Source organism: Balearica regulorum, chromosome 4 (genome assembly GCF_011004875.1).
Source record: "Balearica regulorum gibbericeps isolate bBalReg1 chromosome 4, bBalReg1.pri, whole genome shotgun sequence".
NCBI classification, from domain to species: domain Eukaryota; kingdom Metazoa; phylum Chordata; class Aves; order Gruiformes; family Gruidae; genus Balearica; species Balearica regulorum.
Window position 1 is genome coordinate 27698795 of NC_046187.1, and position 27959 is coordinate 27726753.

At 38.9% G+C, this 27959-nt stretch overlaps 1 protein-coding gene and 1 long non-coding RNA gene across 2 annotated transcripts in view; one reads left to right on the top strand and one right to left on the bottom strand.

The window, feature by feature from the left end:
* Window positions 1–27959, top strand: part of PPP3CA (protein phosphatase 3 catalytic subunit alpha) — a 202269-nt gene that overhangs the window by 148646 nt on the left and 25664 nt on the right. The window contains exons 4-8 of the mRNA XM_075751528.1: window positions 6244–6355; window positions 7649–7794; window positions 9746–9885; window positions 18625–18702; window positions 20571–20665. Of these exons, the coding sequence (XP_075607643.1) occupies window positions 6244–6355; window positions 7649–7794; window positions 9746–9885; window positions 18625–18702; window positions 20571–20665 (571 nt within the window). The remainder of the gene's footprint in view (window positions 1–6243; window positions 6356–7648; window positions 7795–9745; window positions 9886–18624; window positions 18703–20570; window positions 20666–27959) is intronic.
* The window catches only part of LOC142601704 (uncharacterized), a 129837-nt gene that overhangs the window by 31238 nt on the left and 70640 nt on the right, over window positions 1–27959 (bottom strand). The gene's annotated exons all lie outside the window — the stretch shown is intronic.

The following is a 27959-nucleotide window of genomic DNA, read 5'->3' on the forward strand; positions in this document are numbered from 1 at the left end:
GGATGAGAGACTAATAAAGGAATTACAACAGGTAAAACAAAAAAATGTCAATGTAGATAAGATGAAACGAGGTTTCTCAGCACAGACCAAATCTTTATCCTGTAGCTGCACTCTCTTTTCCATTTGACCTTTTGGCAGAGCCCGAGTATTTCTTCACTTAGAATAACAAATTTCTGCAAGTTGCAATATCTGGTATGGCACACTTGTTTCCTTGGCTCCATAACTGATAACGTTTCCCTGTTGTGCTTGTGCACCGTTCCAGGGTTTTAACTCCAGAGTAGAAACCCCTCAGTTCTCACTTTCAAACAAGTTTTATGGTCATTGGAGAAAAGAAACCCAAGTGATCAAAATAGAGGGCTATTTTTAAATCCAAAGAATTTAGAATACTTAGAGTATAAGTGGTTCTGCAGGAATGGGTTGTAAGGAAGAATGACTAATCTCTACCTGAGTCTGAAAACTCTCTTTTGAAAGGCAGACATAAATGCCTTACGTTAGACGTAGAGACAGTCTTGGAAAAATTACAATCAGAGTAAACACCGACTATAATGCATTAATACTATTATGTAAACGAACTGTTGGAATTATTTTCCTGCCCAATCCCACATAAAAACATGCAGTCTTAAATGTCAATTGAATATCACAAGGTACATACTGACCATTTTTGACAGAGCAGATAGTTAAGATATGGAGAATTAAACCAATCTTCAAAGTGAACAAAACCAGAGTTGTGTTTTAAGGTTCAAAATGCTCATACATCTTCATTTCCCAAATGCAAGGACTGAAATTCCGGAAGGAGAAACTGTCTTTGTGGTATTTCTAGCAAGAACAAAATGAGGTGTTTGGAGTGAGTATGGAATATGACCATCGGACCTCGCATCAATTAAAAAAGCATCTGGTGCTTGAAATGCTCCTGAACTCAGTGAACTGTTCGAAATTATTAACCGGTCTCTCCCAGGAAAAGAATTTCATATAAATAAGCTTGTGTTAGTAAACTGTGGGTGAAGGGAATGCTGGTGAAGCCGTATGTTTGTCATCTCTCAAGTCTCCGTGCACTTTCTAGGACTTTATTGGAAGAATAAACACCTTTCAGTTTTCTCCATTGCTCTAATGTGTTAAGGTTTCCCAATAAACAGCTTGATTTAAAATAGTTTTGGTCGATCAGGAATAGTTTACTGGTGAAGTCAATGTGGTTTTTTCACTTCTCTTGGAGCAAAGAAAATCCTAATACCTTAATTATCCTAAATTTCCTTGCTCTGTTCTTCTATGTAACAGTAGCAAATATGTTTCTCTGTAGCAAAAATTTACATCTTGTAAGATCTCGGTTTTTGCTGGGCAGTTCTCCTCAAACCCATGAATGTTTAGTAATTCAGCAAATTCAGATTATTTTTGTTTATATTAGATTCCCAGACTGGAACATCCGTTTATGTCAGGGCCATCCTCACAGCTTGCCTGGTCCTGTGCCAGCTCTTCCCAGAGTGAGTCCCCCCACATGCCAAGAACCCCTTTTTGGCTGCAGGGAGACAACATGGGACGGTTCCCTGGAGGTCGCTCGCACCTTTTTCCCCGCTCTGCTTCCATTGCTCTGTGGGACCCATCTCCACAGAAAACAGCTGGGGCCGAGACATGAGGTCCCACAAAGAGAGCTAGGAGCCGACACTTGGATACCTGTTTAGAAAGTACTAGTTATAAGAATTAGAGGAATATTTCAGAAAAGGAATTTTCTAGTCACTTTTTGGTTGAAAAAGAGGTCCTTACTTTTTGGACATTTTGAGGCCCTTCCGAGGGCTGAAATGGGAGTATGGTGGTCTAAACACTAGAAAAGAGTATGAGGCAAGAAGCAATGTTCTGCAAGTGATCACTTTTAATAAAATCATCTGGGAGACTAGGTAGAAGAGAGTCTTGCAATAATTGAAGTCTAGAGGTGCTAAAGTACCATGCAGATGTCAAAACAAGATCCTAAAGCAGCTCGGTAATATTCAACAGAGGTTTAAAAAAAAAAATCAGAAGTAGAATGATCAGAATGAGATTCTTGAACATGTTAGAAACAGCTGAGACCCTGACCACAAGGAGTGGATTCACTTAATTTTTAAATATGCAACCTGTATGTACATGAGCACTGGTTTTAGAAGCACAAAAACCAGGTAAAATTAGAGCACGTTGGCAAAAACGTTGTGGCAAAGACTATAAATTGTCACTGAAGGTCTGGTTGATGCAAGTAGCGCTACTTTGTTGCCCCTGTTCTGCAGCAGAGCATTAAGAGAAGAGATCATCTTTAATGCCCTGAAAGTTGGGGGGAAAATGAAATCCTGGTTGTAGTGAAGACAATACAATTTTTTTTCTTTATTTTCAGTAGTGTTCAGAGTTTTCTTTCCCTGTGTTCAAGGGATGGTAGTTCAGAAATGGCAATAACTTGCCTCTCTTGTGTTTTGGTTACAGATGCAATGTATCTTTATTTGTCTCTGAAATAAAGCCCTAATATATAGTCATACCAGTAGTGTGAATGCAGTTGTGTGTGTAAAAAGGTACGTGGTTTCCGTTGGGATAGTTATTCCATCTGAGAAAGCTGTACCTGTACTAGGTGCTATGATGGTATAATGATTTCAATGCAGTTAAAGTAGTGCAGTTTTTCTATTCAGGTGAGGTGTGTGTTAGTTACAGAGTGAAGGAGCTATGCCAGCATACTGCTCCACAGTTCACAGAGCATCAGCAGACACCTTAGCAACGCGTGGCTCAAATTATCCTGTCGAGTGTGAATTCCCTTGTGTTTATTCACACTTAATTTCAGCTGCTGGGGGAGTGCCCGATGCCATCAGCCCTTTGGAGGGAGAGGTCATCTTTTGTTACCCGTGCAAAGCCACACAGCTAACAGAACGAGCTGTGTTTTTCTTCCCGGCATGATCAGTGCAAGAGCACCCAGAAGGGAGTGCGCTGTGTTACGTGTGTTTCTGGGGTGGCAATCTAGTGGCAACGGTAACAATTTTTCAAGGTTCCTTGTCTTGAGCTTGTAGCTCGAGATGCGTGCAAGAGGTCTGGGGCTTTTGGTTTTCCTTTTCAGGAGGGTGCTGAGATGTCGAATTGTGCGAAGGCTCAAATTCATCATGCAACAGTGGAGTTAAATCCCAAGTCTGTTTTGAAAATATGTGCCTTTGGCTTACGCAGTGCTTAATTGCACAGACCTTTTCTTTCCTGATGCTGAGGCTGCCAGAACCCCAGCAGGAAAACAGCTTGACTTATAGGAGCTGGGAGGTGGGCAGATTACCTCTTTGTTATAAACTTAACATAGCTGCTAATTCAACAGCTGAAAGACACTAAGCAAGTAAGCAGGGGGTGCAGTTTCAGGGCTGGCATTTAAGAGATGTAACCGGTTTTTTTTTTGATAGTATGAAATGAGACAGGCCAAAAATACCTCAGGGATGTCCAGATTGCAAGGTCACTGCTGTACATTTTACATAGAGTTACAGGAGAGTTGATGTGTTGTATATTCTTGATGAAAGGGGCGGGGGGGGGGGGATATTTTAAAATTTTGCTATTGTGAGGCAGTATTACCAAATAATTGAAGATTGTAAACTCAGATTTTTCAACAAGGGCAAATGATCGTAAATCTTTTGACTTCAGTGAAAATTATGATATGCAAAGCAGAGTTAAAAAAAAATAAAACCAGAATGTTTACTCATTATATGTTGTTTAGACATAATTTTTTTGTATGTAAATGACTGTAAGTTGAAAAGCCATGAAAAATTTTCACCCTCATATTTGCTGTTCAGTTTGCGAAAAGACCCATCTACTAATTAGTTCTTGTTTACTATTACAATATTACATCACTGAAAAAGGAGAAAATTAAAGGAATTATCTAAACAAAATTAGCCTTCAATATGGTACCACTGAAAACAACACAAACTGTGAATGGTGGGCTTACATTACTTGGATAGTGGCAGGGAAACTGCAGTGGACTACATTGATTCTCTGTTATCTTCTAGGTCTGGTTCTCATGAGTGCTTCAGAGGAAGCCTAGAAAAAAAGAAAAAATAAATCTGTGATAGGCAGATATACTGAGATCTACCCATAAGCAAGTACTAAATGCCAAAAAGATAAAATTTCCAGCTTTCCTTATTTTCCCTGCTTCCCAAATCTGGATGATATTTTAAGTACCTAGTGCTCATTTCAATCTTTCCAAGGCTTTATAAAAATGAAAAACTTAGTTACAAGGGAAATGTAAACCACTCCTCTTTTTTTTTTTTTTTTTAATGAAGCATTTCATCTAAGCACTAATCATTGTGCTTTTCTAAATTATAAGGTGCTTTGGCAGGATTAGAAGCTCTAAGGTAACTTAGATAAAACTTTAAAAGCTGAAACTTTTCTTGCATGGATGGAGGTGTCACTTTAAACTTCTTGTCTCGCAACATTTACATCAAATTTTTGCATTAGCCAGTAAGTTCAAAGAAGTGGAAGATTCTGGTAATTTTTGGAGGAATGAAGAAGATGTCATCAAAGAGAGAATGGCACTGTTGATGTGGAGAAGTGCAGGCTTCCTTCCCCATTGAAGTGAAATCCTCAAACCCAAGTCTTCTCTCTCTGCAAACCTTGTGACCTAACACCGTAATTTCCTGCTGGATCACGTCAGCGAGATCTACCTGGCTTTCTGACGTCTCTTCTCACGTCCTGCAGTGGCAATAGCTGCCTGTACTTTCTGCTCTTTTCACCCAGTTCTCGACCCTCTGAGTAGAAGAACAGAAATTACGGAGTGCAGGCAGAGCATCCAGATCTTTACATGTAATAAATTCAAGACAAAGTAGTATAAATAGTAGTAGTATAAAACCCCTGCTGCTATGTAATTATCTATGGATAGTGTGAGGTTTAGCACAAACAAAAAAATGTCATATCCTTTCCTTTTTCCTTTTTTCTTTTTTTTTCTTTTTGAGATGAGGACTGTGTAGCAAATGAGGGAGCAGAAATCAAAATGTTGAGACATGATTAACGTAGTTAGTCTATTTATCAAGACATTCTGAATTGTAGAAGGGAATTCATACCGTACAAATTTAGAGGCATTACGTTGACAAAAATGTTGATTCTTCTCTAAGCAGAAACCGTGGTTAGGAATACATTCTGAATTTCCAAACTATTGATTATTAAGGTAAATAAAGTAAATAATTTTTGTGAACAGAATGAAGGGGAGTGTTAGGAGGTAGTTGCAAATGAAAGTGGAGGAGTTTTGACACCTTTTATTTCTTGTGCAACAGTTCGGCAGTTCATGGATGTTTAAGAAAGAAAGGGTTGGAGGAGACATCGTTCAGACTGTTTTCTAGCTCATGTTTTTTGAGAGGCCGTTGTGGTCTGTACAGTGTTCTTGCAGACGGTGGCCTCATCTCACGGGATGAATGTGAGTTTGTCAGCCACGTACCTGAGCGCAAGGGTCATCCTGCACAATGGATAAATCTTCCATGAAGCTTGCAAGGTTACTCATTTGTCAAGAGTCTCGTAGGGCTTTGGCATGGTTGCCATGTCAGTTTTGTTTTTAAAACAACTACTTTAATTGGATGGTTTTGAGAGGTCTGAGCAGACATTAGCCTTTCCACATTGTCTTTTTTTATCTTTAAAAACATGTCTAGAAGAAATGTCATCTCAAACAGAAATCGTCTCGAAAGATAAAAGGCTTTATAGAAGCTTTGTCGTAACTTCATTTAATGCAAGAGCTTTGTGGATTTTTTTTCTTGGTTGGTTGTACAGAACAATGTTAAGTGAAAAAATGAACAAGCGTTCATGTAAAAACCGTGTAATGTTGGAAGCTGAGGTATTTCCTGAAGTGTGGGTTGAATTGTTCCAGGGCAACTTTTCCTTAAGCCAGGAAATGCAGATCTTCCGGTGAAATTGTTTCCACGGCGGGTTTCTGCCTAACCTGCCAGGTGAAGAGGGCGCGCTCCATTTTAGAGATGCGCAGCGATTACTTCTTGATAGCTGGGGCCAGTGAAGGCAACGCGCGGCCGAACGGGGAGATACCACTTAGCAAAAGTGTAAAACTTTATCAGAATGTACTGATACTAGTTTCGGCCAGTCCAGGTTGAAGGGCAGAGAAATGTTTGCGTGTAATGTATGAAGAGTGAAGTTAAGCCGTTGAAAAGAAATGTTTCATGCGGAATACTTTTTCTTCTGCTAGGGTTTTTTTTTTTTTGGTGAAGGGAAACACAAGTGATTGAATTACATCATTAATTATGAATTCCATTTTTCTTTCTTCCTTCTGATTTGCAGTGTGTGCTGTACTTGTGGGCCTTGAAAATCCTTTACCCCAAAACACTGTTTTTACTTCGTGGGAATCATGAATGTAGACATTTAACAGAGTATTTCACATTTAAGCAAGAATGTAAGTCTACCTTAACCTTTCTCCTCTTAACTACCTTTTGAACAACTTGATTTGTTATTTTGTGAGTATTTTATGCTGGTTTACCATCAATAATTTCAAATGTACTTTTTCATGTTACCTACCATGAATTTTAAATTGTAATCCCTGTTCCCTGAGGGAGCAGTCATCTTGCAGAGGGGCTGGGGAGGGTGTCTCAGTGGTGGAGAAAGGAAGGGTTAGACCCCCCCGTACAAACCCGGGGGTGTCATCACTTGGTGCTGCAATTATCGAGCCATTTCAGCTTGCCACCCTGGCCTGGGCAGCAGCCCTGTGGCTACTGCGGGGCCATCTGGGCCCGGTAAATCCGTGCTGCTGCCGCTCCTTGCAGTGGCTGCCGGTTTGGTGCCCCATGCAGCAGCCGGACAGGCAAAACCTGCCGGCACGCCGGCTCTGGCACCTCTGCGACACGTCCCTGATTGCTGGCAGAGGAGGTGGCATCTCACCGGGTCTCACCTGCGGCAGGAGAAAAATGCAAGGAATTTTTATGTTTGGGGTTTTTTTCCTTTAAGTATAGTATTTTCACATTTACTCTGTAAAGTAGACTTAAACTTTTTGATATGCTCTTTTTATAGGAATTCCTTTCTGTGTTGCAAGAAAGGATACAGTGACACATAAAAGCTCATTAGATACAGACCTTCACCTGCACAATGAAGCTTTTTTTTTTTCCTTTTCCTGTGGTACTGTAAGCTGAAGCTATTGCCATAAGTCTGTGTTCCCTTTTTAGCATCGGGGATAAAGGAAATGTTAATTGGCTCAAAGGCTTCATGCTTTACTGAGTTTAATATGCGTATTGGTAAATTAACATTTCAGCTTCATTGTACCACCTCGTTCATTTCATAATGGCATTTCTGTAGATAATTAATTATAAGGGACTGGGCTAAAGTTCTGATTGCTTCATAGAGAGCATATTGAGTGATAATGTAGTAGATAATAACTATTCAGCAGGCTTTTTTAAGGCTTGCTGTATAGATTTCATGGCAGACCATAATGGTATATTGAATTGTTTATTTACAGTTTTTTAGAAAAATATAATAAACTTGGCAGAACTTTTATTAGTTTCACCTCAGAATCTGAAGGTTTTTTCCAGCAGTGAATAACAATAATCCTAAAGAATTTTTTGCAGGAGGCAAGCTTTGGTACAGTCCTCAGTGCAAGAGAGAACAGTGAGAGCAAGAGATATTAAGCAGCATCCTAATTTCTTTTTCCCTCTTAAATATTGATGGCACTTTCTGATACCATCTTAATCTTTAAAAGGTAAAATCAAATATTCAGAACGTGTATACGATGCCTGTATGGATGCCTTCGACTGCCTTCCTTTGGCTGCTCTGATGAACCAACAATTCCTGTGTGTACACGGTGGCTTGTCTCCAGAGATCAACACCTTAGATGACATCAGAAAAGTAAGTCTGAATAGTGCTCAAGTCTAATAAGTGAACAGTTAATCATCAGCAGCTAAAACTTGAATCCTTTCTCACTGTTGCTCATTTGTGTAAGATGCTTGTTTGTCATTTTGACATTCATGTTGACATCACCTTTTAAAGGTCTTTTTAAATAGAACATAAAAGAAATTGCTGCAATTAGTCATATTTTATTGAGGTGAAGAAATCACTAGAATCCAGTAAAACAAAGAATTTTTCATTTTTGTGTTCTAAACAAAATAAATGTATTAGGTATGTAAGTATTTAGGAGCAAATGAATACATAGCATTAATTTCTTTTAAGTATTATCTACTAGCTCAATGTAAGCACCTGCACTTTCTTGCAGAAGGGATAACAAACTTTGTAGAAAAACCTCACGATACTTAAAACATATAATAAAAAAATATGGTATGATTGCAATGAATATAGTCAAAACAATGTTGTTATTTTAAAAAGAATCAAAAGCTTCATTCCTAATAGGGCCTGCCGTATTTTTAACAGTACTGCACTTGAGTACCTAGCAAATTGTCTAAGCGAAGCTTAGTAAGTTCATGCTTGTGTTCTGAGAAATTTCTTATCAGTCTCGTGAAAGGTCAGAGAACAGTGTCAAACAGTTTCTTCACATAATCCAGTGTCATTGCATGTTATCAAGATTATTTTTTTCAGGTTTTTTGTAAAAGAGATCTCAGTTGACATTTCTGAAAGGAGGTATTTAAACTATTCATGCTTATTGTTTCCAGCAGAAAAGATTTTCTTATTTCTTCCTTGCAGTTTGAGACTTGCAAACATGAATATATATACTTCTGGGCTTCAAAGCTATTAAAAGATAAATTATATTCTGAGGTTAATTTGAGGCTACCAAGAAATTAATATGGTTGAAAAAACCCAAAACTTGAGCCAGTAATTACATGTTTTGGTTTAAAAGCAATTAGATAAAGATGTTAACTGCACAATTTAAAAATTACTGAATGTAAAGTTTTGTTTCTGAGGTAAAGGTTCACTATCTCATTAAGCAAAAATATTCTCTACCTAAAAATTAGCTGGCTTTGCAACAATGTAATGGCAGAGTAAAGCTGTTTAGCTCTCAGCTTCTAGATTAGGGTCATTAACATCTTCACTATTTCTTTTTCCCCCACTAGCAGGTTTGTTCATCTTTGGCAATCAGCAGGAATTGTTTTTGCATATTTATGAATTGTTATTTAATTTAAATGAATTATAGTTACAAAAGCAGAAGAATACTGATTTTTAATATTTCCCTATTTTGCTATACTTTGTCTTATTTGCAGTATCATTCTATATAATTTGAATTTTTTAATACCAGTAGTCAGGCAGAAAGAGTTTTCAGGTGCATAATTAGGGTTGGGGTTATGAAAGCAACAAGAATTTCATGGCAAGAATGTCATGCAAGAATGCAGAGATGTTGTTTTGGTGTTTAATTACAATTTTTTGTGAAAATGTTTTTAAATCAAAATGGGAATTTGCTTTGAAATAACTATTGTACTTTTTTTCTTGAGGAACCTCACTCACATAGATCAAGTGTCATGATGTTTGAAAAATCACAAAATCAGAAATACCATCCTCTCTCCTGTCCACTGAAATGCTTTCACAAAACTGTAGAAAAAGGAAAATAAAATGGCACACAAAAATTCATGTAGAATCCTGGCACACAAAAATTCATGTAGAATCCACTGTATCTCTTAATTTTGGGTTTTATCTGTTCCTTCTCCTCTTTGTCAGTGTTGGCAAGGAGTGTTTTACTGTTGTTCAAAACCATTGCTTTAAAGCTGAGAGCTTTAACCCAAAGCTGAAAAATAGATTGCCTTGGGTCTTTGTTTGCCAACCCATGGAATGAAAAAATAGTAACTTTGCTTCAGTGTTTCTGTGATACATAGTTGAAAGAAGTTAGTATTTCTTTGTCTCCTATTTTTCTTAGTTAGATCGATTCAAGGAACCACCTGCATACGGACCTATGTGTGACATCCTGTGGTCAGACCCGTTGGAGGACTTTGGAAACGAGAAGACTCAGGAACACTTTACTCACAACACAGTCAGGGGGTGCTCGTACTTCTACAGGTGAATGTTACTGAATTCTGTGGGTTTCTGTATGTGAACTTGTTCTGGTTTTGCAGTATGAATGTTTGCTTGAAGTTCGTGGCACTGCTTAGATAATTTGGCCTTTTTTTTCTGCAGGCTTGCCTTGTTTTCAGGTAAATTGATATTTGGTTTATTTGTATTTTGCTTTCACCTACAACTGGGAAACGCTAACATGACTTATTTTTATTCACCAAAGCCTGTGTATTTTGCTTATTTCTGTTCTCCTAAGTTAGGGAATGAATGTGTCACTTTTAAAAAAGGGGTAGGTAACTACATTTCTAGTTTGAAAAATAAAAATTTTGATTGAAAGATGCCAGCATTGGAACACTCACTAAATGTTACTCTGCAGGGAAATTAAAAATTGTGATTTCCCCCACGCAGGTACTTTCTTTTTTCTCTCAATTTTATCAGACTTTTGGTTATGTTTGAGGGTAGCTCTTCCCAAGAAATTCAGGATTTGAACAGCATTGGTTAAATGGGACTTGCGAAGAGCTGAAATGCAGACAAGTGCCTGTAACATTCTTGCAGAAACAAGGCTTTATGGACTTTAATGCAAAGACATCAAGTTGTAATTCATCTTTGAAATTATTTCTTTCTATTCATGTTTATTAGTAAAATATAACTGTGAGAATATTCCTAGAAACAGTAATAGTAATGGGGATAGAAGGACATCTACAGCAAATGGTGGGTTAGTTTGTGACTATTTAAAGGAACCTTTCTTCTCTGTTTCTTTTCTGCTCGGTGGTAATTGCCCTTTAAGCATGGCGGGGGGGGGGAGGTTTCTGTCTCTCTGGGTGAAGAGTTGGAAAATGCTCTCTCCAGTACGTTACAAGAGTGGATTTCCTTGTGTGCCAGGGGATGTCCCACTGTCCCCTCTTTGGCAATGCACACCAAATCAAGCGACGAACGGTTCCTTTTCCCCAGTTCTGCCAGGGTGGTGGCTGCTGCCTTTCTCTGTTTCCAGTGGTAGATCGCTTGGTTTGTAGGCCAAGTCCTGCGGACACCAGGCAGAAGACGCCCTGTTAGGTGCGCTTGAGCTGGTGATGAAGAACTTCTCAAGCACTGCTTCCATTCTCTCTTCATCATAGGACAGACCTGTGTTATCTCATGAACAGTGGTAGTGATTACATCGTAACCCCCCCTGACAGTGCGGGGATTTTGATGGATTTTGGCCTTTTGTTTGTTTGTTTGTTTCAGTAGTTAAGAACAACTTACAAGGACACCAGAGTAACAAAACTGGCAGGGGAGGAGGAGGTCAAATGGCAAAATAAGCAATGTATCCAGTGAAATCTTAATTAAAAAATTATTTTTTGTTCAGGAGCAATGTGAAAATGCTATTGAAATATTACGAGGTTGTTGAACCTTTTGAAGAGAACGGTTCTGCTACAGCCCGTGCTAGTGACACGCAGGTCTAAGTTTTCCCAACAAACTCAGCAGAAGTGAGAAAACCAGCTTTTTTCATTATCTTAGAAAATCTCACCTTGAACGTACCTGACCCATAGCTGTTTAGTAACACGTCGAAAGTAAATCAATGGCTTCCACCAGTCACCAGGAGACAGAGCCGCCAGAATCAACCTCCTTGTTGGTAACATTAGCAGGAAGGTAACAGATGGTTTGACTTTTAGAAATGAGCTTTCCTAGTCCTTTCTTTGAGCTGTAATTGCTGCAGCGTGGGGACGGGCTGAGAACAAAGCGGTTTGCTCTGCAGCCTGGGCTGCCGGCACGCAACTTTTGTGGGCGAGTCATACCACTGCCATCGGGTCGATAACGTCTGGAAGGTGCTCAATAAGTGTGTTTGGTCTCATTATGAAAGAAGGTGTCAAACTGTTGCACACAATTGATCTGTGCAGAAATGGGCTTATGACTCTGAGGGATAAAATAATTTCTCTTCCCCTCGGCAGCAACGAACGCTGGAGCATGCCTGGGACTTCCAGGCGCTGCTCACTGTGAACAGTGAGTAATTGCGGTTTCCCCTCGTGAAACTCTCTTACAAAAGTGCAAAGCCTTGCAAACACGCCCTGTGCTAAGACACAGGGCTTATTATGTACTGGAACAACTGTTAGAATTTAGGGTTTGGGGTTTTTTTTCAGAGCTCCATTTCTTACAATTACCATAAAATTTCTCTAAAATATTTATGTTTCCTCCTGAAAATATACCAGCTCTAGTCTATGTCCTGATTCATATTCAGAAAAGTGTATATTTCAGGAAAAGAAGAAATATTTGGAAGATACCTAATTGTCAGGTCGTGTGTGAGGGACGTGTAACTGCTTAATAACAGGAGCAGACAACTAGCTTGGAGTCACGTTATCTGAGGTTATATAAAGGCAAGTGTTACTCTTAAAAAAAGTTTCTAGTCGCTCTGGAAGGTCACTAATTGTTTAGCTAATGATAATCCCTGGCAAAAAAAGTATCCATCAGTGTGCAACATCTAATTTTGCTTGCCTTATCTAGTTACTTCCTGCGAAAAGGAGCAAATTTCCCTAAACAGCCAGCTCATCTTGTAAAGGAAGGACTGAATTATGCAGTCCTCCTTCAAGAATGTCTGTTGGTAGGATGGGCTTTGTTTATTCTTCAGAAAATAAAACTTCTTAGTGTCTTTAGTCATTTCCAGAAAGGAAAATTAAAAGATAGCAGTGAGCATTTTGAAGGAAGGTCAGGAAGATTTCAGGAACACACGTGAGCCAGGGAAATGATTTCTAGATGATTAAGATCTCTTAATCAATTGCAGGAAATAACTGTGATACATAATTTTCATTTTATCAGACATGTTTGTTATAATGGCAAATTTCAAGTGACTTTTCTCTGATTTAAAGTTATTTCCTATAACAAAATGCTATGTACATGCAACATGTTAATGGGAGTTTCCTGCTCAGGAGTACATTGAATCTTCTCCATTCAGCTAAAACTAATTTGTGACATTTTGAGTCGTTTGTATGAGCTAAATATATACGAGAAAGTATGAAGACTGTAGGTTACAGTAGTCTGACAACTTTTTCACTGCATTTCTTAGATGATCGTTCATGTATAGCATATCAAATTTCAAACTGATCAGGTTTTTCTTCAAGAAATTTCCTTTTCTGTAAGAGTTCTTGAAACTGTTATGGCTAGCACTGTAAAATGTCAGATCTTGAAACCACAGGCCTAACCTGTCATTTAGCAACGTAAAGAATGGTCAGCTTAATTTTTCAAGGGTGCTGAGAGTCAACACTTAATGCACGCCTTTTGCATCCAACAGCGTTTTGCAGTGTGGATTGTCAGAATTTATGGATCCTTGGAAATAGCAACAGCACAATGCTAGAGTGAAAAGTAACTGTGACATTGAAGTAATTCTTAGCAATTTATTAAAGTTCTCTATACCTTAAAGTGAACAAAGAGCAACAGTAATGAGACTTCATTTCCCCTTTCTGAAATTTAAGGTTGTTCATCTTTCACAGTCATGGTCATGTTTGATACAATTTCATGAAAAAGTAGAAATAATTAACGGAGTGCTAGTTGTGTGAATTGTTTTTCAATTATGAGTTAAGTGGAGCTTTTCTTTCATCCTTACCCATAGAATATAATGTTGTATTCAGGGAATGTTATGAACAAGCGGGAACTAATTTGCCCCTGAGTGATTCCCCCTCCCCCAGATTTTTCAGCTGATCCAGCCAGTAAAGAATTTTCCTCTTTGTTTATCAGCTTATTGAGTTTTGCCTTGAATTTATTTACTGAATATTTATTTGTGTTTAGCTGGTTGTACTGATCTTGCCAATGACCCGTTGCGCTTGTTTAATGGACTAGTGGTACGGTAACTCTCCGGCATTTCTATAGCAAACATATCTAACTTGGCAAGATATACTGCTACTTACCACCTTGAGAATGCCTTCCTTCACTGAACAGAAAGTTTGAAGAAGTCAGCTTGACTTACTTTCTCTCTGAAAATAATATTAACTTACAGAGTGACAGTCACTAATTGGGTTTAGGCAATTGTTGAGGCAGGGGAGAAAACTCTCTTTTCTAAGCCCCACTAGGATGGGGAATGTTGTCATTCCCGTAAGATTTACTGGATAGATGAAGAATTAAAATGTTCTTTCAATTGCATTTGGACAAAGTTACTAGGAGCATGCATGATCCTAACTGTGGAAAATTGCGATTGGATCTATCCTCAGCTTGTTTAATTTCCTCTGTGTCAAAGCTTGGGAGTTTGTTTGCACCACTGAGTTAATTAGCAGTGTCTTATCCTATGTAGAGTACATCAAGGGCTTCCTATCAGGGGTAAGCACACGTGCAAGCTTAAGACTCACTTTCTGGGATCATTTGTGTGTATAAGACTTGCTGAATTGCTGACTGTTAACTAGAGTGGCGTGAGCCTGGCCAAAGTCAATGGATGGCCTCAGAAGCAGAGCAGATACTCCGAAGTTTTCTGCAGGTGTGGTGCTCCAGCCTCTTGGGTTTTCTTAGTCAGCTTCATAAGAGTTCTTAAGGAATGCTGAGCTTTATAAAACTGTTTGGCTGTTGACTACATTGTTATATTTTTTCAACGCAGAAAAAAAACCAAAGGCAGAAATGGTTAGCAGTGGCAAGAGTGACTGGCATTGCAGACTCCTCTGAGAACTTCTCTTGCCAGCCTTGGGCAGCAGTGAAATGGTTCGGCCTTACAGATGCTCTGGGGTAGAATAATAATTTTGGCCCTGCCAGCACATCATTTCAGTGGTTTGCTTTACATGCGTGTTAAGTTTGTGAGTACGCAAGGGCTAGAGAAATGTCTGCTAAAAGCTTTTGAAGACCATAGCGTGTTTTACTTCAGGGTGTGAGGCACAGTTGTATGAATTTTGTGGGGGTTTTTGCGGTAGCAGCATTTTAAACAGATTCTTTTGGCCGCTTTTCCATTCTTCTCCCAGGCCAGGAGCTTTTTGCTGCCCTCACATTATCTGTCCAGCTTTATTGGTAGAATTGCTGGTGTTCTCCATCACATCTGGGAACACATCCAATTTTAAAAATAATGACTCTGCAAAAAAAGATGTGTGTTTATTTGTTCTAATCCCATGCAGTTCCTTGCTCTGCTGCTCAGTGCAGCTCTGCAGACAGCACAGCTAAGGGCAAGAAAAAGCAGGTGGAAAGAGGTGCTGGGAGTGCCTAGGGGAGCAGGGCAGCCCAAGCATTTGCCTTTGGAGTGTGAGGTCAATGGGTTTTGCTGAATACCTTTTTTTTTTTTATACATGCATGCAATCTTAGAGAAGCTGTTGAGCTAACTTTGAATGTCCTGCTTTTAAAGAAATGTTTATGCCTCTCTTTTAATGGTATGATGAAGGACATGGAAAAAAAAAAGAAAAGATTAAATCCATCCAATTTTCCTGTTATTTGTGGAAGAACAGTTTGAAAACATCTGCCATCTTGGTTCACGTTAGCAAAGCATTGCTTGTCTTTCAGAACTGCGTAGAAGTAATCAGTGATCATGCAAAAGAAACCTCAGAACTAGTAAGCTACGCATGAGGCATTTTAATGAGAAAAGGGATGTCAAAGTAGGGAATATCACACTCACATACTCCATGGAGAATAACATCTCGCTAGCTTAGCGGTGGGTATTTTGTTTTCTCCGTGAGTCACCGCTCTTCCGTGATTCAGCATGACACATGAAGTGCAGGCAGAAGGCTGGGTTGTTCTGGAAAAGCCTGTTGCGTGGGGGGGGTTCTGTTTGTTTGTTTTCCCTCTTGGCCAACTGCTTTATTTCTGGCTCATCTGAATTACAGTCTGGGCTCTGCAAAGCAGGGCGAGGAGGAGAGTGTTTCTGGAAGGGTAACGATCAGAAAAACTAGCAGGGAATTTGATTACAAGATGATAATTTTCATTAGAAAGATGAGGAAAAAAATATCAAAGCAGAAGTCTTTTCTGTAAAAGCTTGTTTCTGATAACTTTTGCCATAATCTCTGTTTTCTTGGCATTTTGCAGGACTTCCTGCTGTTTACCTGGAGGGCATGTATTTTTGTGTTGAGGAAGACTGTTTAATATAAAACTGCATTTGGGCAGGAACAAACTAATGTTAAGAAAGTGCTGGAAATTAAAGCCCTGTATTTATTGTCACAAGTGGTGTAGCAGATGTAACAGCTGCATATAGTGAAATCTTTGCTTCTCCCCAGCCCCCGACTTCAATAAGTAGCTGAAGAAAAATGTCTGAGAGTTGTTTTTCCTTTTTCAAAATAAAATATCCACATAGACTACTCATGGCCTGTAGTGGTCTGGGTAATACGACTGCATGCTCATTATAGATGCCACGCTAATCACTTAGAAGAAAAGGTGGCAGCCAGATATTTTGTGCGCGTGTGTGTATTTCCATGGAGCCCTATGTAACATCTCCGTCTTTCTAGGTGTAGGCCCTGTAGAATCAGCCAAATCCTGCTAGTAGAAGTCTATTTTCCATGGTTTTATGAAGAATAAGATAATTAAGGAATAAAAAACCCCAACCCTTTTGTTCTTTGAATGGAAAGAAGAACCTATCATGTCTAGGAGCATTTTTTACCACTTCATTATATCTTCTTTAAAAGCAGTACTTAACGCTGGATGAAAAGAATGCTATGGGGAAAAAAAAAAAGTAATAGGCTAGACATTTTGAGCAGCAGCACTGATAATGAACATAATCAACTGTCTGTCAGATTTTTCATTATAGACCCCAGTTTTCAGAAGTTAATGTAAAAATTTCTAAACAAAATGTACCATAAGTCTACATTTAGTCACAATTAATTATGAAGAGAAATGTATGCAAATTAGTTCTCATTTGCCAGTGGTTTGAATGGCAGCCTGTCAGCATTTGGGATCACTGCAGTTGCCAAAACGATACCCCACGTAATTTGGGAATTGAAATTATTTTCTACTGGCAACCTTTTTAGACAATTCCAAATACTAAACCTGCGACTGAGAATGTATGCTAGATGGGTCGAGTCCAAAATATACCATTCCGCTGGGTTTGTAGCTTCTAGCTGCAAATGACATTTCAGCTTCAAAATATCCAGGAAGGTTGGAAGCAAGCAGTAGCGTTTCTCTTGGATAAGCTGAAGGAAGACAATGCATTAGGTTCTGCATGATTTTTTGTGTGTGTGTGTGAATTTTCATCTCTTTCATGCATGAAGTTAAAAACTGATGGGGCTGTTAAGTGATTGCAAGTGAGCTCTGAAGGTGGTCCATGAAATCATGGCTGGGACAGCAGGTCTTTTATATCATGTTTGGTTTAGATATTTTGTATTATTTTTGGTTTTGACTTGCTCCGTATGTTTAGCAACAGCTTTTACTTAAGCATTTTGCATAACAGTGTTACTGTATGACTGCATGATGCCCCTAAGGCACTGCAAAACAGTGTGCTCCTGCCAGGGTCTTTGATAATACCTACAGTCCTCTAACATAGTACTTGTATGTGACTTATTCTGGGAGATTCAGAGACTTTGCAAGTTTGTTTGTGTTAGTTACAGGCACACTGCGAGCCCATTGTGCTGCAGAACCAGCACAGATGTGGTCATGGAGATGCCTTAGTGTCTTCCCCAGCACCTTGTATTTCCTTCTTTAAACCTTTCCGGCTGTTCTATTGTTTGAACTATGGGAGAGTTGAATCAATAGTGGAAAATAAACATGGTGAATGGATGTTAATGCAGGATCTATTTTGCTTTTTCTGCAACCATCAGGTGACATTTCAGAGCTGCTATGTGAAGTTTGCACCTTTTGCCACCAGTTTTGATTTTTTTTGGTTTTTTTTTGAGCAACAGTTTTGATTGTTGCTCTCCAACTTGCCCAGCAATGAGAAGAAAAAAACAAAATTTATTTTTGAAAGCAACAAAATGGAGTCATTTTAAGTTCTGTAACATTTATATAGGTATGATTTTTAAATAGCTTTTCTCTGCAAACTTAATATCTCACACTTGTGCTGTCAAAACTGAATTCAGGTTATGCTATGTTTTGTTTTTCTTGTATGTGGTTTCCAAATCTGTTCAGCATCTTAAACAGCAAGAATGGTGTTCACAGTGCTGAGGTTGTAAGAAAGGGCTCCTCCATTCTCCTGGAAAGTGACACTCCTTGTGCAGTGAAAAACACGCTCGAGATTCCTCTATCATATCCCTCTATCACCATTTTCACCTAATGATTTTGTTTTCACTCATACAGTAGAATACATCTCGGAAAGACGTATTCAGTGGGCACACTTTTGGGGTTTCGTAAGTCACAGAATTTACATTTTAAGTTGCCAAGGGGAGAGATACGTCTCGTTTGTCAAGGAGAGAAAGTTCAGAAGGTCAAACACCTCCAGTTTGGAGTCTGATTTCCATTTCTTCTTTCTGTCTTTCTCCCTCTCTTTCCACATACCACTTTCTTATCAGGTGTCCATAAGCAGCCTGTGCAAACTGTCATCAGTGGACGAGGAGGTTTTCTGTTGCAAGCAACCATTGTGTCATATTTTTTTTTCCTGAGTGCATTGAATCTTAAAGTATAATAAAAGAAATTACTTTCTGAACAAGCAATAAGGTGATTGTTGTTATATAATGAATTGCAACTTTCCAGCATTCCTCTCCACGCAGTTACAGGTTGGGAGGGAAAAAAAAAAGGTGCTGCTGCGAGTGTTGTCTCTACTGAAGTCTGCCTGCAGAGCAGGGGCTGTTATCATGAATGATGCATGTTGGATGAAACGTTTTTTTGAAAGCTAGAGCTAAATGTGATGCTTCTGATAATGCCATAATAGGTGCTATTATTTTCTTCCAACAGTTACCCAGCTGTATGTGAATTCCTACAGCACAATAACTTGTTATCTATACTCCGAGCTCATGAAGCCCAGGATGCTGGGTGAGTATGTGTGGAGAGGGAGCACTAATGATGAATAATGGCTTACCGTTGTCAAACAGAGTAAGGAAAGAAAGAATAACTGAGTGAGAATGACCTGGAAAACTTCAAATTAAGTTGCAACAGCTCTCGCTTTTTATTAATGCTATAAAAACATACACTGGCATTAGAATGTCTTGTATGTGATTATTACTGAGTTACAGGATACTCATATATCCCACTTACTTAGACTTAGTGATTTTTTTTAAGTGACATAGAATGACCAAAAGTGATTTGGATCCCAAACTTGGAAGGGAAAACAAATTCACCTCAGCAAAAGGAGTTTTGCAAATGTGCCTGAGACTTCTGGCACACGCATTGCCACGATGCCTGGGAAGTGATTTGGCTCATGAAGGCCAGAACCGTCATCTCTTAGGTCTTTCACACCTACCTGAAACTTCTAAGCCTACTGGTTTTGCGCTTTATCAAGAAAATAAGCTTGTGGGACTCAATAACCAAAACTTGTTTTATGTGGGAGTATCAGTAATGAATATAAGGAGTTTATTAAGACACTGTGTGCAAAAACAACGCAGGTCAAGCACTGGGTGGTGTTGATGGTTCCCTCATGAAACTCTTGCCAGTGTAAAGACAGAATTTTTTATGCTGCTTTAAAAACTTATTAGAAATTATCTATTCATTGAAATGTATCATACTTGTGAGGCTTTAATGAAGGATTGGTATCTGAATAAATAGCTTTGCATATTTTGCATAAATTATTAATGTGTTTATTTGGAGGTAGAAACTTCACCCAACCTGAATAGTAATAAAAGATAAAGTGTGAAGATTGTAGGAATGAGGTCAATATTCACTGTGCATATAAAAAGCTATTCTGAATATTTGAATTATCACATACTTAAAAACCTCAATGCAATTAAAAGCAAGCTATTACTCTGCCAAAAATAACTGGCATGAAATACCGAAGGGTAATGAAATTTCATTTTTATTGTATTACTTTCCAATGAAGGGTAAAAAATAAAATTTTGTGGAAGGGATTGCATTGAAACCATACAGTGGTTTCAGTGCAACTGTTGTGGATGTTTGCCAAATTCTTCAGTTTCTTGTAGCTGCAGACTAAAGAGCAGTATTTGGTGTTACTTGTGTCTTAGTAAGACAGAAGTACTATTTGGTTGGTTTCTTCCAATTACTTGCAGGTTTAATGCTTGATTGATTATATGTTGGTCCAATAAGCCTTTTATTTTCAGAAGGCAGCAGGGGAATGAAAACATGCAAGCGCTAAGGAACTGGCTAATAGGCCGGATGAGATTAGACACCGCACTGAAAATATTTGACCCCCTATTTCCCCTCCCATTCTCATACTTTGCATCTCCCCCGGCCTCGCCGTCCCTTGCGTGCCCAGAGAGGGCAGGGGGCTGGAGGGTCACGGAGGACACGCACTTCTCTCCTGAAGACAGTCCCGTGCACCTCTGAGGCACGTGCTGTGGTGGGTGCCTCCACCCGCGGTCCCACGGAGGGAAAGAAAAGCCTGGGAACGTCCTGGGGGGCACGTGCGTAGAGAGGCCGCCTGGCTCCAGGGACGCGCACCGAGCAAATTTGTAACAAAACCCACCTCTGGCACGCTACGTTTCAGATGGGGATACAGCTTTCCGAGCGTGGTGTGGATCCCTGGCTGTCCCAAGTGGGTATAATGAATAAGCCTGCAGGAAATATTTTTTTTCTACATGGCTTTAAAAAGCACATGTGCATGTTTTTCTGTCTTGGCATTTGTTAACAGCCAGTGCAGTAATGTTCTAGGGGGTTTTGCACTATATTTGGTCAGTGACAAATACACAGACAACATTGGGGAATAATTAGTATCTTCTCTTTCCTTTTAGGTATCGCATGTACAGGAAAAGCCAAACAACAGGCTTCCCTTCACTAATCACAATTTTTTCAGCACCAAACTATCTAGATGTATACAATAACAAAGGTAAGAATTGAATTCCTGTTAATATACAGTAGACTGTACTTCTCTTTACTCAAATGTATTGCATTGGTTTTCTTTTTCATGCCTTTATTTAGCAGTTCATGCTCATTTTCTTCTTCTATTTATTACTTCATGCCCATTCCATTTATTACATAATACAAATCTAATTAAATTTATTACAGGCAGATCTATGCCTCTGAACCTAACTGTAGAGTATGCCCTAGGATATTTCTGTATTTTGTCTGCAAGTTATTAAGTAAATGTTACACAGGAAGCAAAACTGAAAACAGCTCTATTAACTAAGAGAAGTATGTTAAGAAATGCTGTGGGTGAGATGTTCAGAGCCTAGTGTTCCTTATAATTAATTATTTGTCCCTTTGCTCCTTTCCAATAAAATTTATGGAGTTTGTATATGCAAACCCTCTAGCCAGCTAACAAAATGTGACAGATCGTCATTGGATGAAGCATGGGATAGATACTGTCCAAATTACTTTATTTTGTTTTTTTTAAATCACTTAAAAACTATTATGTAGGAAATGAAGTATCATTGGCCAAAAAAAAAAAAAATTACTGCACAAATAAGCAGTCACTGGTCATTCTATAAAGACTCCACTGAATACAACTGTTTGCAACTTCTCTGAGTTTATTAGTTTATTGCATTCCCTGAAATCTCCTCTAATGAACTGGAAAAAAAAAATCATGTTTCTAAAAATAAAGCATTCCAATAAACCTGTCTTCCTGTATCTTGAAATGAGCAGTAATGTTTACTTTTTCCTATTCCCAGTAAAGCTAAAGTTATTTGTGTTCCTCTGTGAGCAAAACAAAATATTTTTTTTTTCTCAATGATATTCTTGAAAGTAGCTCCATTGCAAACAGATCAATCTTTCTTGAGAAGAGACATTTTTAATTTGGATGCTTGCCTGCACAGGAGTTAAGCAATTTTTATTTTTTTTTTTTAACTTGCAAAGAAAGGCATCATTTTATATTGTAAAACTTATAATCTAAAAGCTGTTATACACTGTATGCAAGGGAAGGAAACACTTCACTGTTAGGTAATGGGGTTTGTACACTTTGGTGTTCTTAATATGCATGTTAACTTGTGAGAAAATTAATAAAAGCATTCTGCAAAAAGCATGCAAGCAGAGCTGTCAGTAGCTACTTTCATAAAAGCAAATAATACAGGTTTGGGTTGCTCTGCTAGCAGCCCAAAAAGCTCAGGATGAAACAAGGAATGAGTTAATTTTCTTGGCAGCATCGCTGCTGTTGGTAGAAAAGTGTGTTTGCTCTCCGAGCTGGCTGCTTTGGGTAGAAGGCAGACGGTGACGGGTCTGTACAAGTAAGGTGGCACCTTTGGTTTCTTACGCATAGCAGCAGCTCTGTGCACATGAAGGCAGAGGGTGAACAATGTGAGATTTTTGTCATGAAGGCAAATGTTAAATATAAAGCAATGATTTGGAATATTCAAAATCTTGAATTTGAAACCACAGAGTTTGGTTGGTGAAGAGAATTGCCTGTCTGTTTCAGAAGAGAGGGTAATTTCCCTTGTTCCAGGATCCTCTGCTGTGGCAGGCAGGTCTTAAAACTGGTGGAAAGCCTTCTCTGGTGAAAAGTTGTAGGCAAGCTGCTGGTTATCTGCGGTCACAGCTGAAGTCTGGGTGCACTACTGGCGATATATGCTCCGGGTTAGCTCAGGCAAATCAGCAGTGGTGTGAGATCGGCACCAGTGTGCCACTCTTTAATGTATGACTTGTTGTAAATTTAGAGGCTGACCTTTAGCAGCTTCGTAATGAATTTCTGTTGGGTTTAACTGCCTCCTTTTCTCTCATTAGAAGTTTTGACACATTATTTCGTGTGACTGATTGCACTGGCTCTTGGCATTTAAAGTACATCATGCATAGTTTTTCATGCTGCATTGCTCATGCATCTTCATCTGGATAGCGTTCAGGTGCTTGCTTCCCTCTTCAAGAAAGAAAAACACCATCATCTTCAATCAGTCCAAAACATGGCTGCTTGTTGACTTCCTTGATTTGCGGCAGATGAATTAACTAAGAACACAGAGCTTCTGACTGACTGATTTCAGGAGCGAAGGAAGGCTTTTCTATACAGAATTGTTACAGGACAGTTGCTTTAGCTGACTCCTCGTGCACTGGTGCAGAACTTCATTGATTTTTACAGATCATCTGGGGTGTTGGTTACTGTCAGTCCTTGGAAATGGAGTTACTTTCCTACTAGTAAGTGCCTTCCTTTCTAGTATGCATTCTTAGTATGCTTCCTGTTGTCACTTAGCTAATAAAGTCATCGTAAATAAATTCCTGAGAGGGTTTATCTCCCACTGGTATGAATGGGTCATTTTTAAATGCAGCATTGTTTAAGATAAATACTTTTTTTTAAAAAAAAAAAAAGCTGCAGGGCTAGGAATGCTCGTTTTCTATCCCAGATTGATAATTCTCATGCCCATTAAAGCAGATGTACTTTCTTGTACTTGAAAGCACTTCAGGAGTGGGTTTGGTTACCAGGTTTATCCAAGGGCTTAGTCAGTCCCTGCTGACTAAGAGAGAGAGCAGCCACTGGGATCAGTTACGTCCTCAAAGAGCAGTAGGGAGGGCAACGTTCCTAGAGCAAAAGGAGGTTCAGCAGGAGCAGCTGAAGATATAAAGTACAGCGTATCTGCTGTTGTTAATGCTGCTGTGGACCCTCTGCATGGGCCGTCTCACAGCACCAACTCGCCATGGGAATCTCTTGTGGCTTTGCTGCGGTGGGTGCTGAAGGGAGTTTTCTGTGTCCTTTTGGTTACTGGCCATTGCCTCTTGAAGGCTGCATGAGTAATTCGTCTGTCATGTGGCTGCTGGTCCTGTCGCAACCCCAGCCCACACACATGCACAACTTTGGATGCCAAAGTTAGGTTTTTCAATTAGGAGGCTCCTGTCGGGGGTTCCCTGTGTAGTTAATGGAGATGGAGAGTTACGCTTTCAGGAGGTGATTCATAGACTCAGAAACTGCCTAGATATGGGGAGCCTAGTGCCCCTGCTCTTTCCAAGACTATCCTTCTTCATTATTTTTATTAATGCCTTCCATATTCATTATAATGGAGAGTATTGGCGAAGGGGAGGAATTTATACACGTTTTTTGACAAATTCCAAGCTTCTGTTCAGTGTTTTTATAGCTTTATCAAGCATTTGTGCTTTCATTTCTATTACTAAAAGGCATAAAGAAAAAGATACTTTAAGATTATTATTAAAACTTGTTACAAGAAATACTGGTGCACTGATGATTTTCTAAGACTGTTCCTTCTAGAGAAGATTAAAACTCCTCACGCAAGAAGATAGATGTTAATTGGATTGTGATAGTTACCTGTGACTTCAGAGTAAGGATATACTCATCAAGAAACTCAGAAAGTTGCGTAAGTAAGTACGAGGTTAGCCCTGGATCCAAGGGTGCCCATCAGCAGGAGAAATTCTCTATAGCAACAAAGTAAGAGGGTGCCAAAAAGCACTGCATTGTGTGATCTGCTGGGCTTGTACCATGTCTAAATGTTCATTCCCGCATTTAATATTTCTTAATGCCTTAATTAGGGCTTTCTATAATGCTGTTTGTGCCACAAGAAAAAAAAATCAAGCAAAAGATTTTACAGAAGTTCTACAGAGGCAGGCAATTTATTTGTAAATCATTGGCAATACTTCATATTTTAGTGTCTGGCTGTCACTTCAGTAAGTGCATGCTTTTTGGCTGAGTGAACAATTTTAACTAGCTGTCTAAAGACAGACTGTTATCTTTTGAACATTTTTAAAAGATTAGGTTTCGTAGTGGTGAGATAACCACCAGAGAATCAATCTGAAGCTATCGGGGAAAAAAAATAACATGATGTCTCTTCCAACATGCTGCAATGTACACGTGGTGTTGCTGAAAGGAAAAGCAGATGATGAAGGAAAGAAAGAAAAGAAAGAAAGTATGCGGGGGAGTTTGGGATACTAGAAAAATGAAAACCAGCTGTACATCAGTATGCTTGTTAATGTACCAGATAAGTAATGTCTCAATGAAGCGTGTATAAAGTATCAGTGCGTAGCATACCATAGACACACGTTACGAAATGTACCTGATCCAAATGGATCTAACAGGAAAATTATTTTCGTATTGGAAAAAGGCAGAGTAATATACCTGGAATACAAGGATGATCTTTGAGAAATAATAGCGATAGAAAAGCGGTGTAACCTTCTGTTTGCTCTATCAGTTTTCTTTAATGCTTTATCTCTGCCATTGTGATGAGGCCTTGTCATGGAAACAAAAGCTTTTAAAGAGGAGCTGCCAGGGTATCTAGGCCATCTCATTGCCGACGCAGAGAAGTTTGCCAGAAGTGATTTTTGCAGTCTATTGACAAAATCTTGAACGCTATTGCACTGTTTCTTTGCAAGATGCAATTGCACATGTAAAATAAAAATCTTCAGAATTCTGTAAGGGAAGGTTTTCCCCCCTGCAATTAGCCCCACTTCTGTACTGGATTATTTTCATCATTACCTTGTACAGTAAATCATTTTTTCCTTTGATAATGTTTAAACTCCTTAAACATTTTACTAAGCCTTATCCCTGACCTGTCTCGGGCAGAAAACACTGTGGTTACTTAGTAACTCTGCTAGAGGAGAAGGCACTGTTCCCAGGTACACAGTTAATGCCGAAGTTAAATTGGCATTAAATCAGAAAATGAAATTCTTTCTTACGTATGAAGAATTTGAGAGACCTTTCACTGCCTTTATTTTCTAAATGCAGGAAGAGTTTTCTGAAAAATTACAGGAAAATTAGTTAACTTGTTTGCTAAAATTATTTTGAGGTTGTTTATCTAAAAACGTGTAGTTCATTCTGGGCTAGTGTTTCTGCCGTGCTCATTATTTTTCTCCTCTGATGGAAATGTTATCAATTAATTTATACTGGAAAATGATTCAGCAGATCTTGAAGCAGGATATAATGTCTTTGGGTAATTCTGAACAATGAGTCATACAATTTAACATTGTTCATGTGGCTTAAGGCCTTAATTAAACTCCCAACATACACGTTTTTAAAGCCCCATTTGAGATGCCAGAGAGGTCTGAGACATCCACTCAGACCTGACAGGACAGACGGACATGGGAGAACAGGGATGCTCTAGGCTCATCTTTAACAGGGAGATGCCCCGGGGTGTCTCAGATGGCACTGGGTGCTTATATTTGACCCTGAGATAGATAGATAGATAGAAGAGCTGTCTCTGTTTCTAGCTGAAGGAAGGAGGTTTCTTACCTGCACATTTTTCACCACCTGTATTTCCAGCATTAGGTACCGATGTTAAATGCTTAAAGCTAAACAGTACGAATGCCCTTTGCCTGCTGCATTAGTGTTTCATTTCACTCTAATGTGATTTCAGCATCCGATATCTCAGTTTACTAGCATTGGAAAGAAGTATAATGTCATTTGGGATATCTGCACATCTTCACTTTACAAAACATTAGCTTCTAAAACTCATTTACAACAGCGAGTACCAAAATTAGGTTAAAATGTGTGTGGCTGTTAAGAATAATAAAATAAAATTCTTGCTCTGGTTGGTGATTATGCACGATAAAACTGTCACTGGTGGCTTGGTCTGCTAGCATCTGTCTGAGTATACATTTGGAAAGAAAAGTGTAGGGGTTGCAGCCTGGAATAATAAGCAACTGAACTTGGAAATGTTGGAGAGAGTCAGTTTTTCCTCAGTTATGGGTTTCATAACCAGAGGAACCCATCCAGCTTTCTTCTGTCTTCTCCATCAGCGACCACGTGGCCTGTATAATCTCCAGAAGATTCCTGCTTTTTCAGGGCAGCTGGGGTCTTCTGTAGCTACGTAGGCATCAAGTTAATATGAACTAAGAAATGAAGCAGAGGTGAAACCACCAAACCTTTTCTGAGCCAACAGAGAGGGGAAAAAAGAGGTATGGCCAAAAGAAAGCAAGGCGCCAGAAAAGCTCAGGGAAACTCCTGCTGCTACCTGAGAAGCATTTGCTTTGTGATCCAGGTGAAGTTTCTTCTTCTGACTACTGAGGAGTAGTCAGGGCTGCACAATCGTAACCAGAGCCAGTTTGTTTAATGTTAAATATCATCTTCATTAGTTACCTAATAAAAATATTTTGTGTACATTGTGCTTGTAAATGAAAGATTTTAAATTAAAAGTTTAGAACAGTGTTTTTGGAATATTGGTAACTACCATGCCTTATTTTATTCTTTTAAGAGTAGGGTTATTCTACCTCTGACTTCTGTCTCTGTCATTACACTGCTCTATTGTACAGTGTTATTTTTCTTCAAGTGGCTTTTTGAAGTCATTTGTGGAGAAGAGCTGTACAGGTCATTTACAGAGGAGAATAGTTTTAAAAATACTGTTATTGGAACTTGCTTTTGAAAGATATTCAGGTATTTATATTAATAAAGTGGTGTGAAAATTTTTTTTACAGTAATCTCAAAGCAAATTATCTTTCTATAAAAAAACCCCAACAAACAACTAAAGCTATTTATATTTAATTTGATATTTTCCACCTGTCCTGCTTATGGCTCAGGCTTTTTTTAGAGGCCAGTTTTAAAAGTTCTTTGTAAAAATTATTTATTCAACTTTCACAGAATTTAGAAATAGACTTAATGGGTAAAGTGAAGAAATAGTGGGAAGGAGAACTACCTTAGCTCACTAAGATGATGAAGCTGAAGTTTTAGTCCTTCTAAATGAATCTTCACAACCATTAAGTGGTCCTTTTTGTGGTTTGGACTCACTTTTGCTATAAAGCCACAAACTATTTATTTTTATTATGCAATTGTGTCACTGTAATAGAAGGAGAATGAATGTTGATCTGCCATATGTAATTTCAGCCAAAAAGTGCTGGAAATATTAAGAGCATTGACACTAGTTTTCTCATTTTTGCTAATAGCAGTATGAAGCCTTTTTTATTTTCCTGAGCAGCAGAATGGCTGCCAGTTGTCAGACTAGGATGGGTAAGAGTCAAATGTGGTTTATTTAAATGGAGAGTGGCTGGCTGGCAAAAGTCGATGTAAATATTAGCGAGCCATTTTCTGCGTGTATCAGCGAGCAGGCTTCAGAAACTCCCGGGTCACTCTGGACTCTGTCATTGGCGACAAAATGGAAGATGTTTGCCAACCTATTAAATTTTTGTAGGAAGCAACAGTCTAGTGCATCAAAAAAAGTTTGTTGTCTGATTGATGCACACTTTAGCCAATGGAAGGAGATGAATAATTAGAAAAAATTGTTCACCCCTTCAGCCAACGTTGCAGTACACTGCATTTCATACGGTGCTGT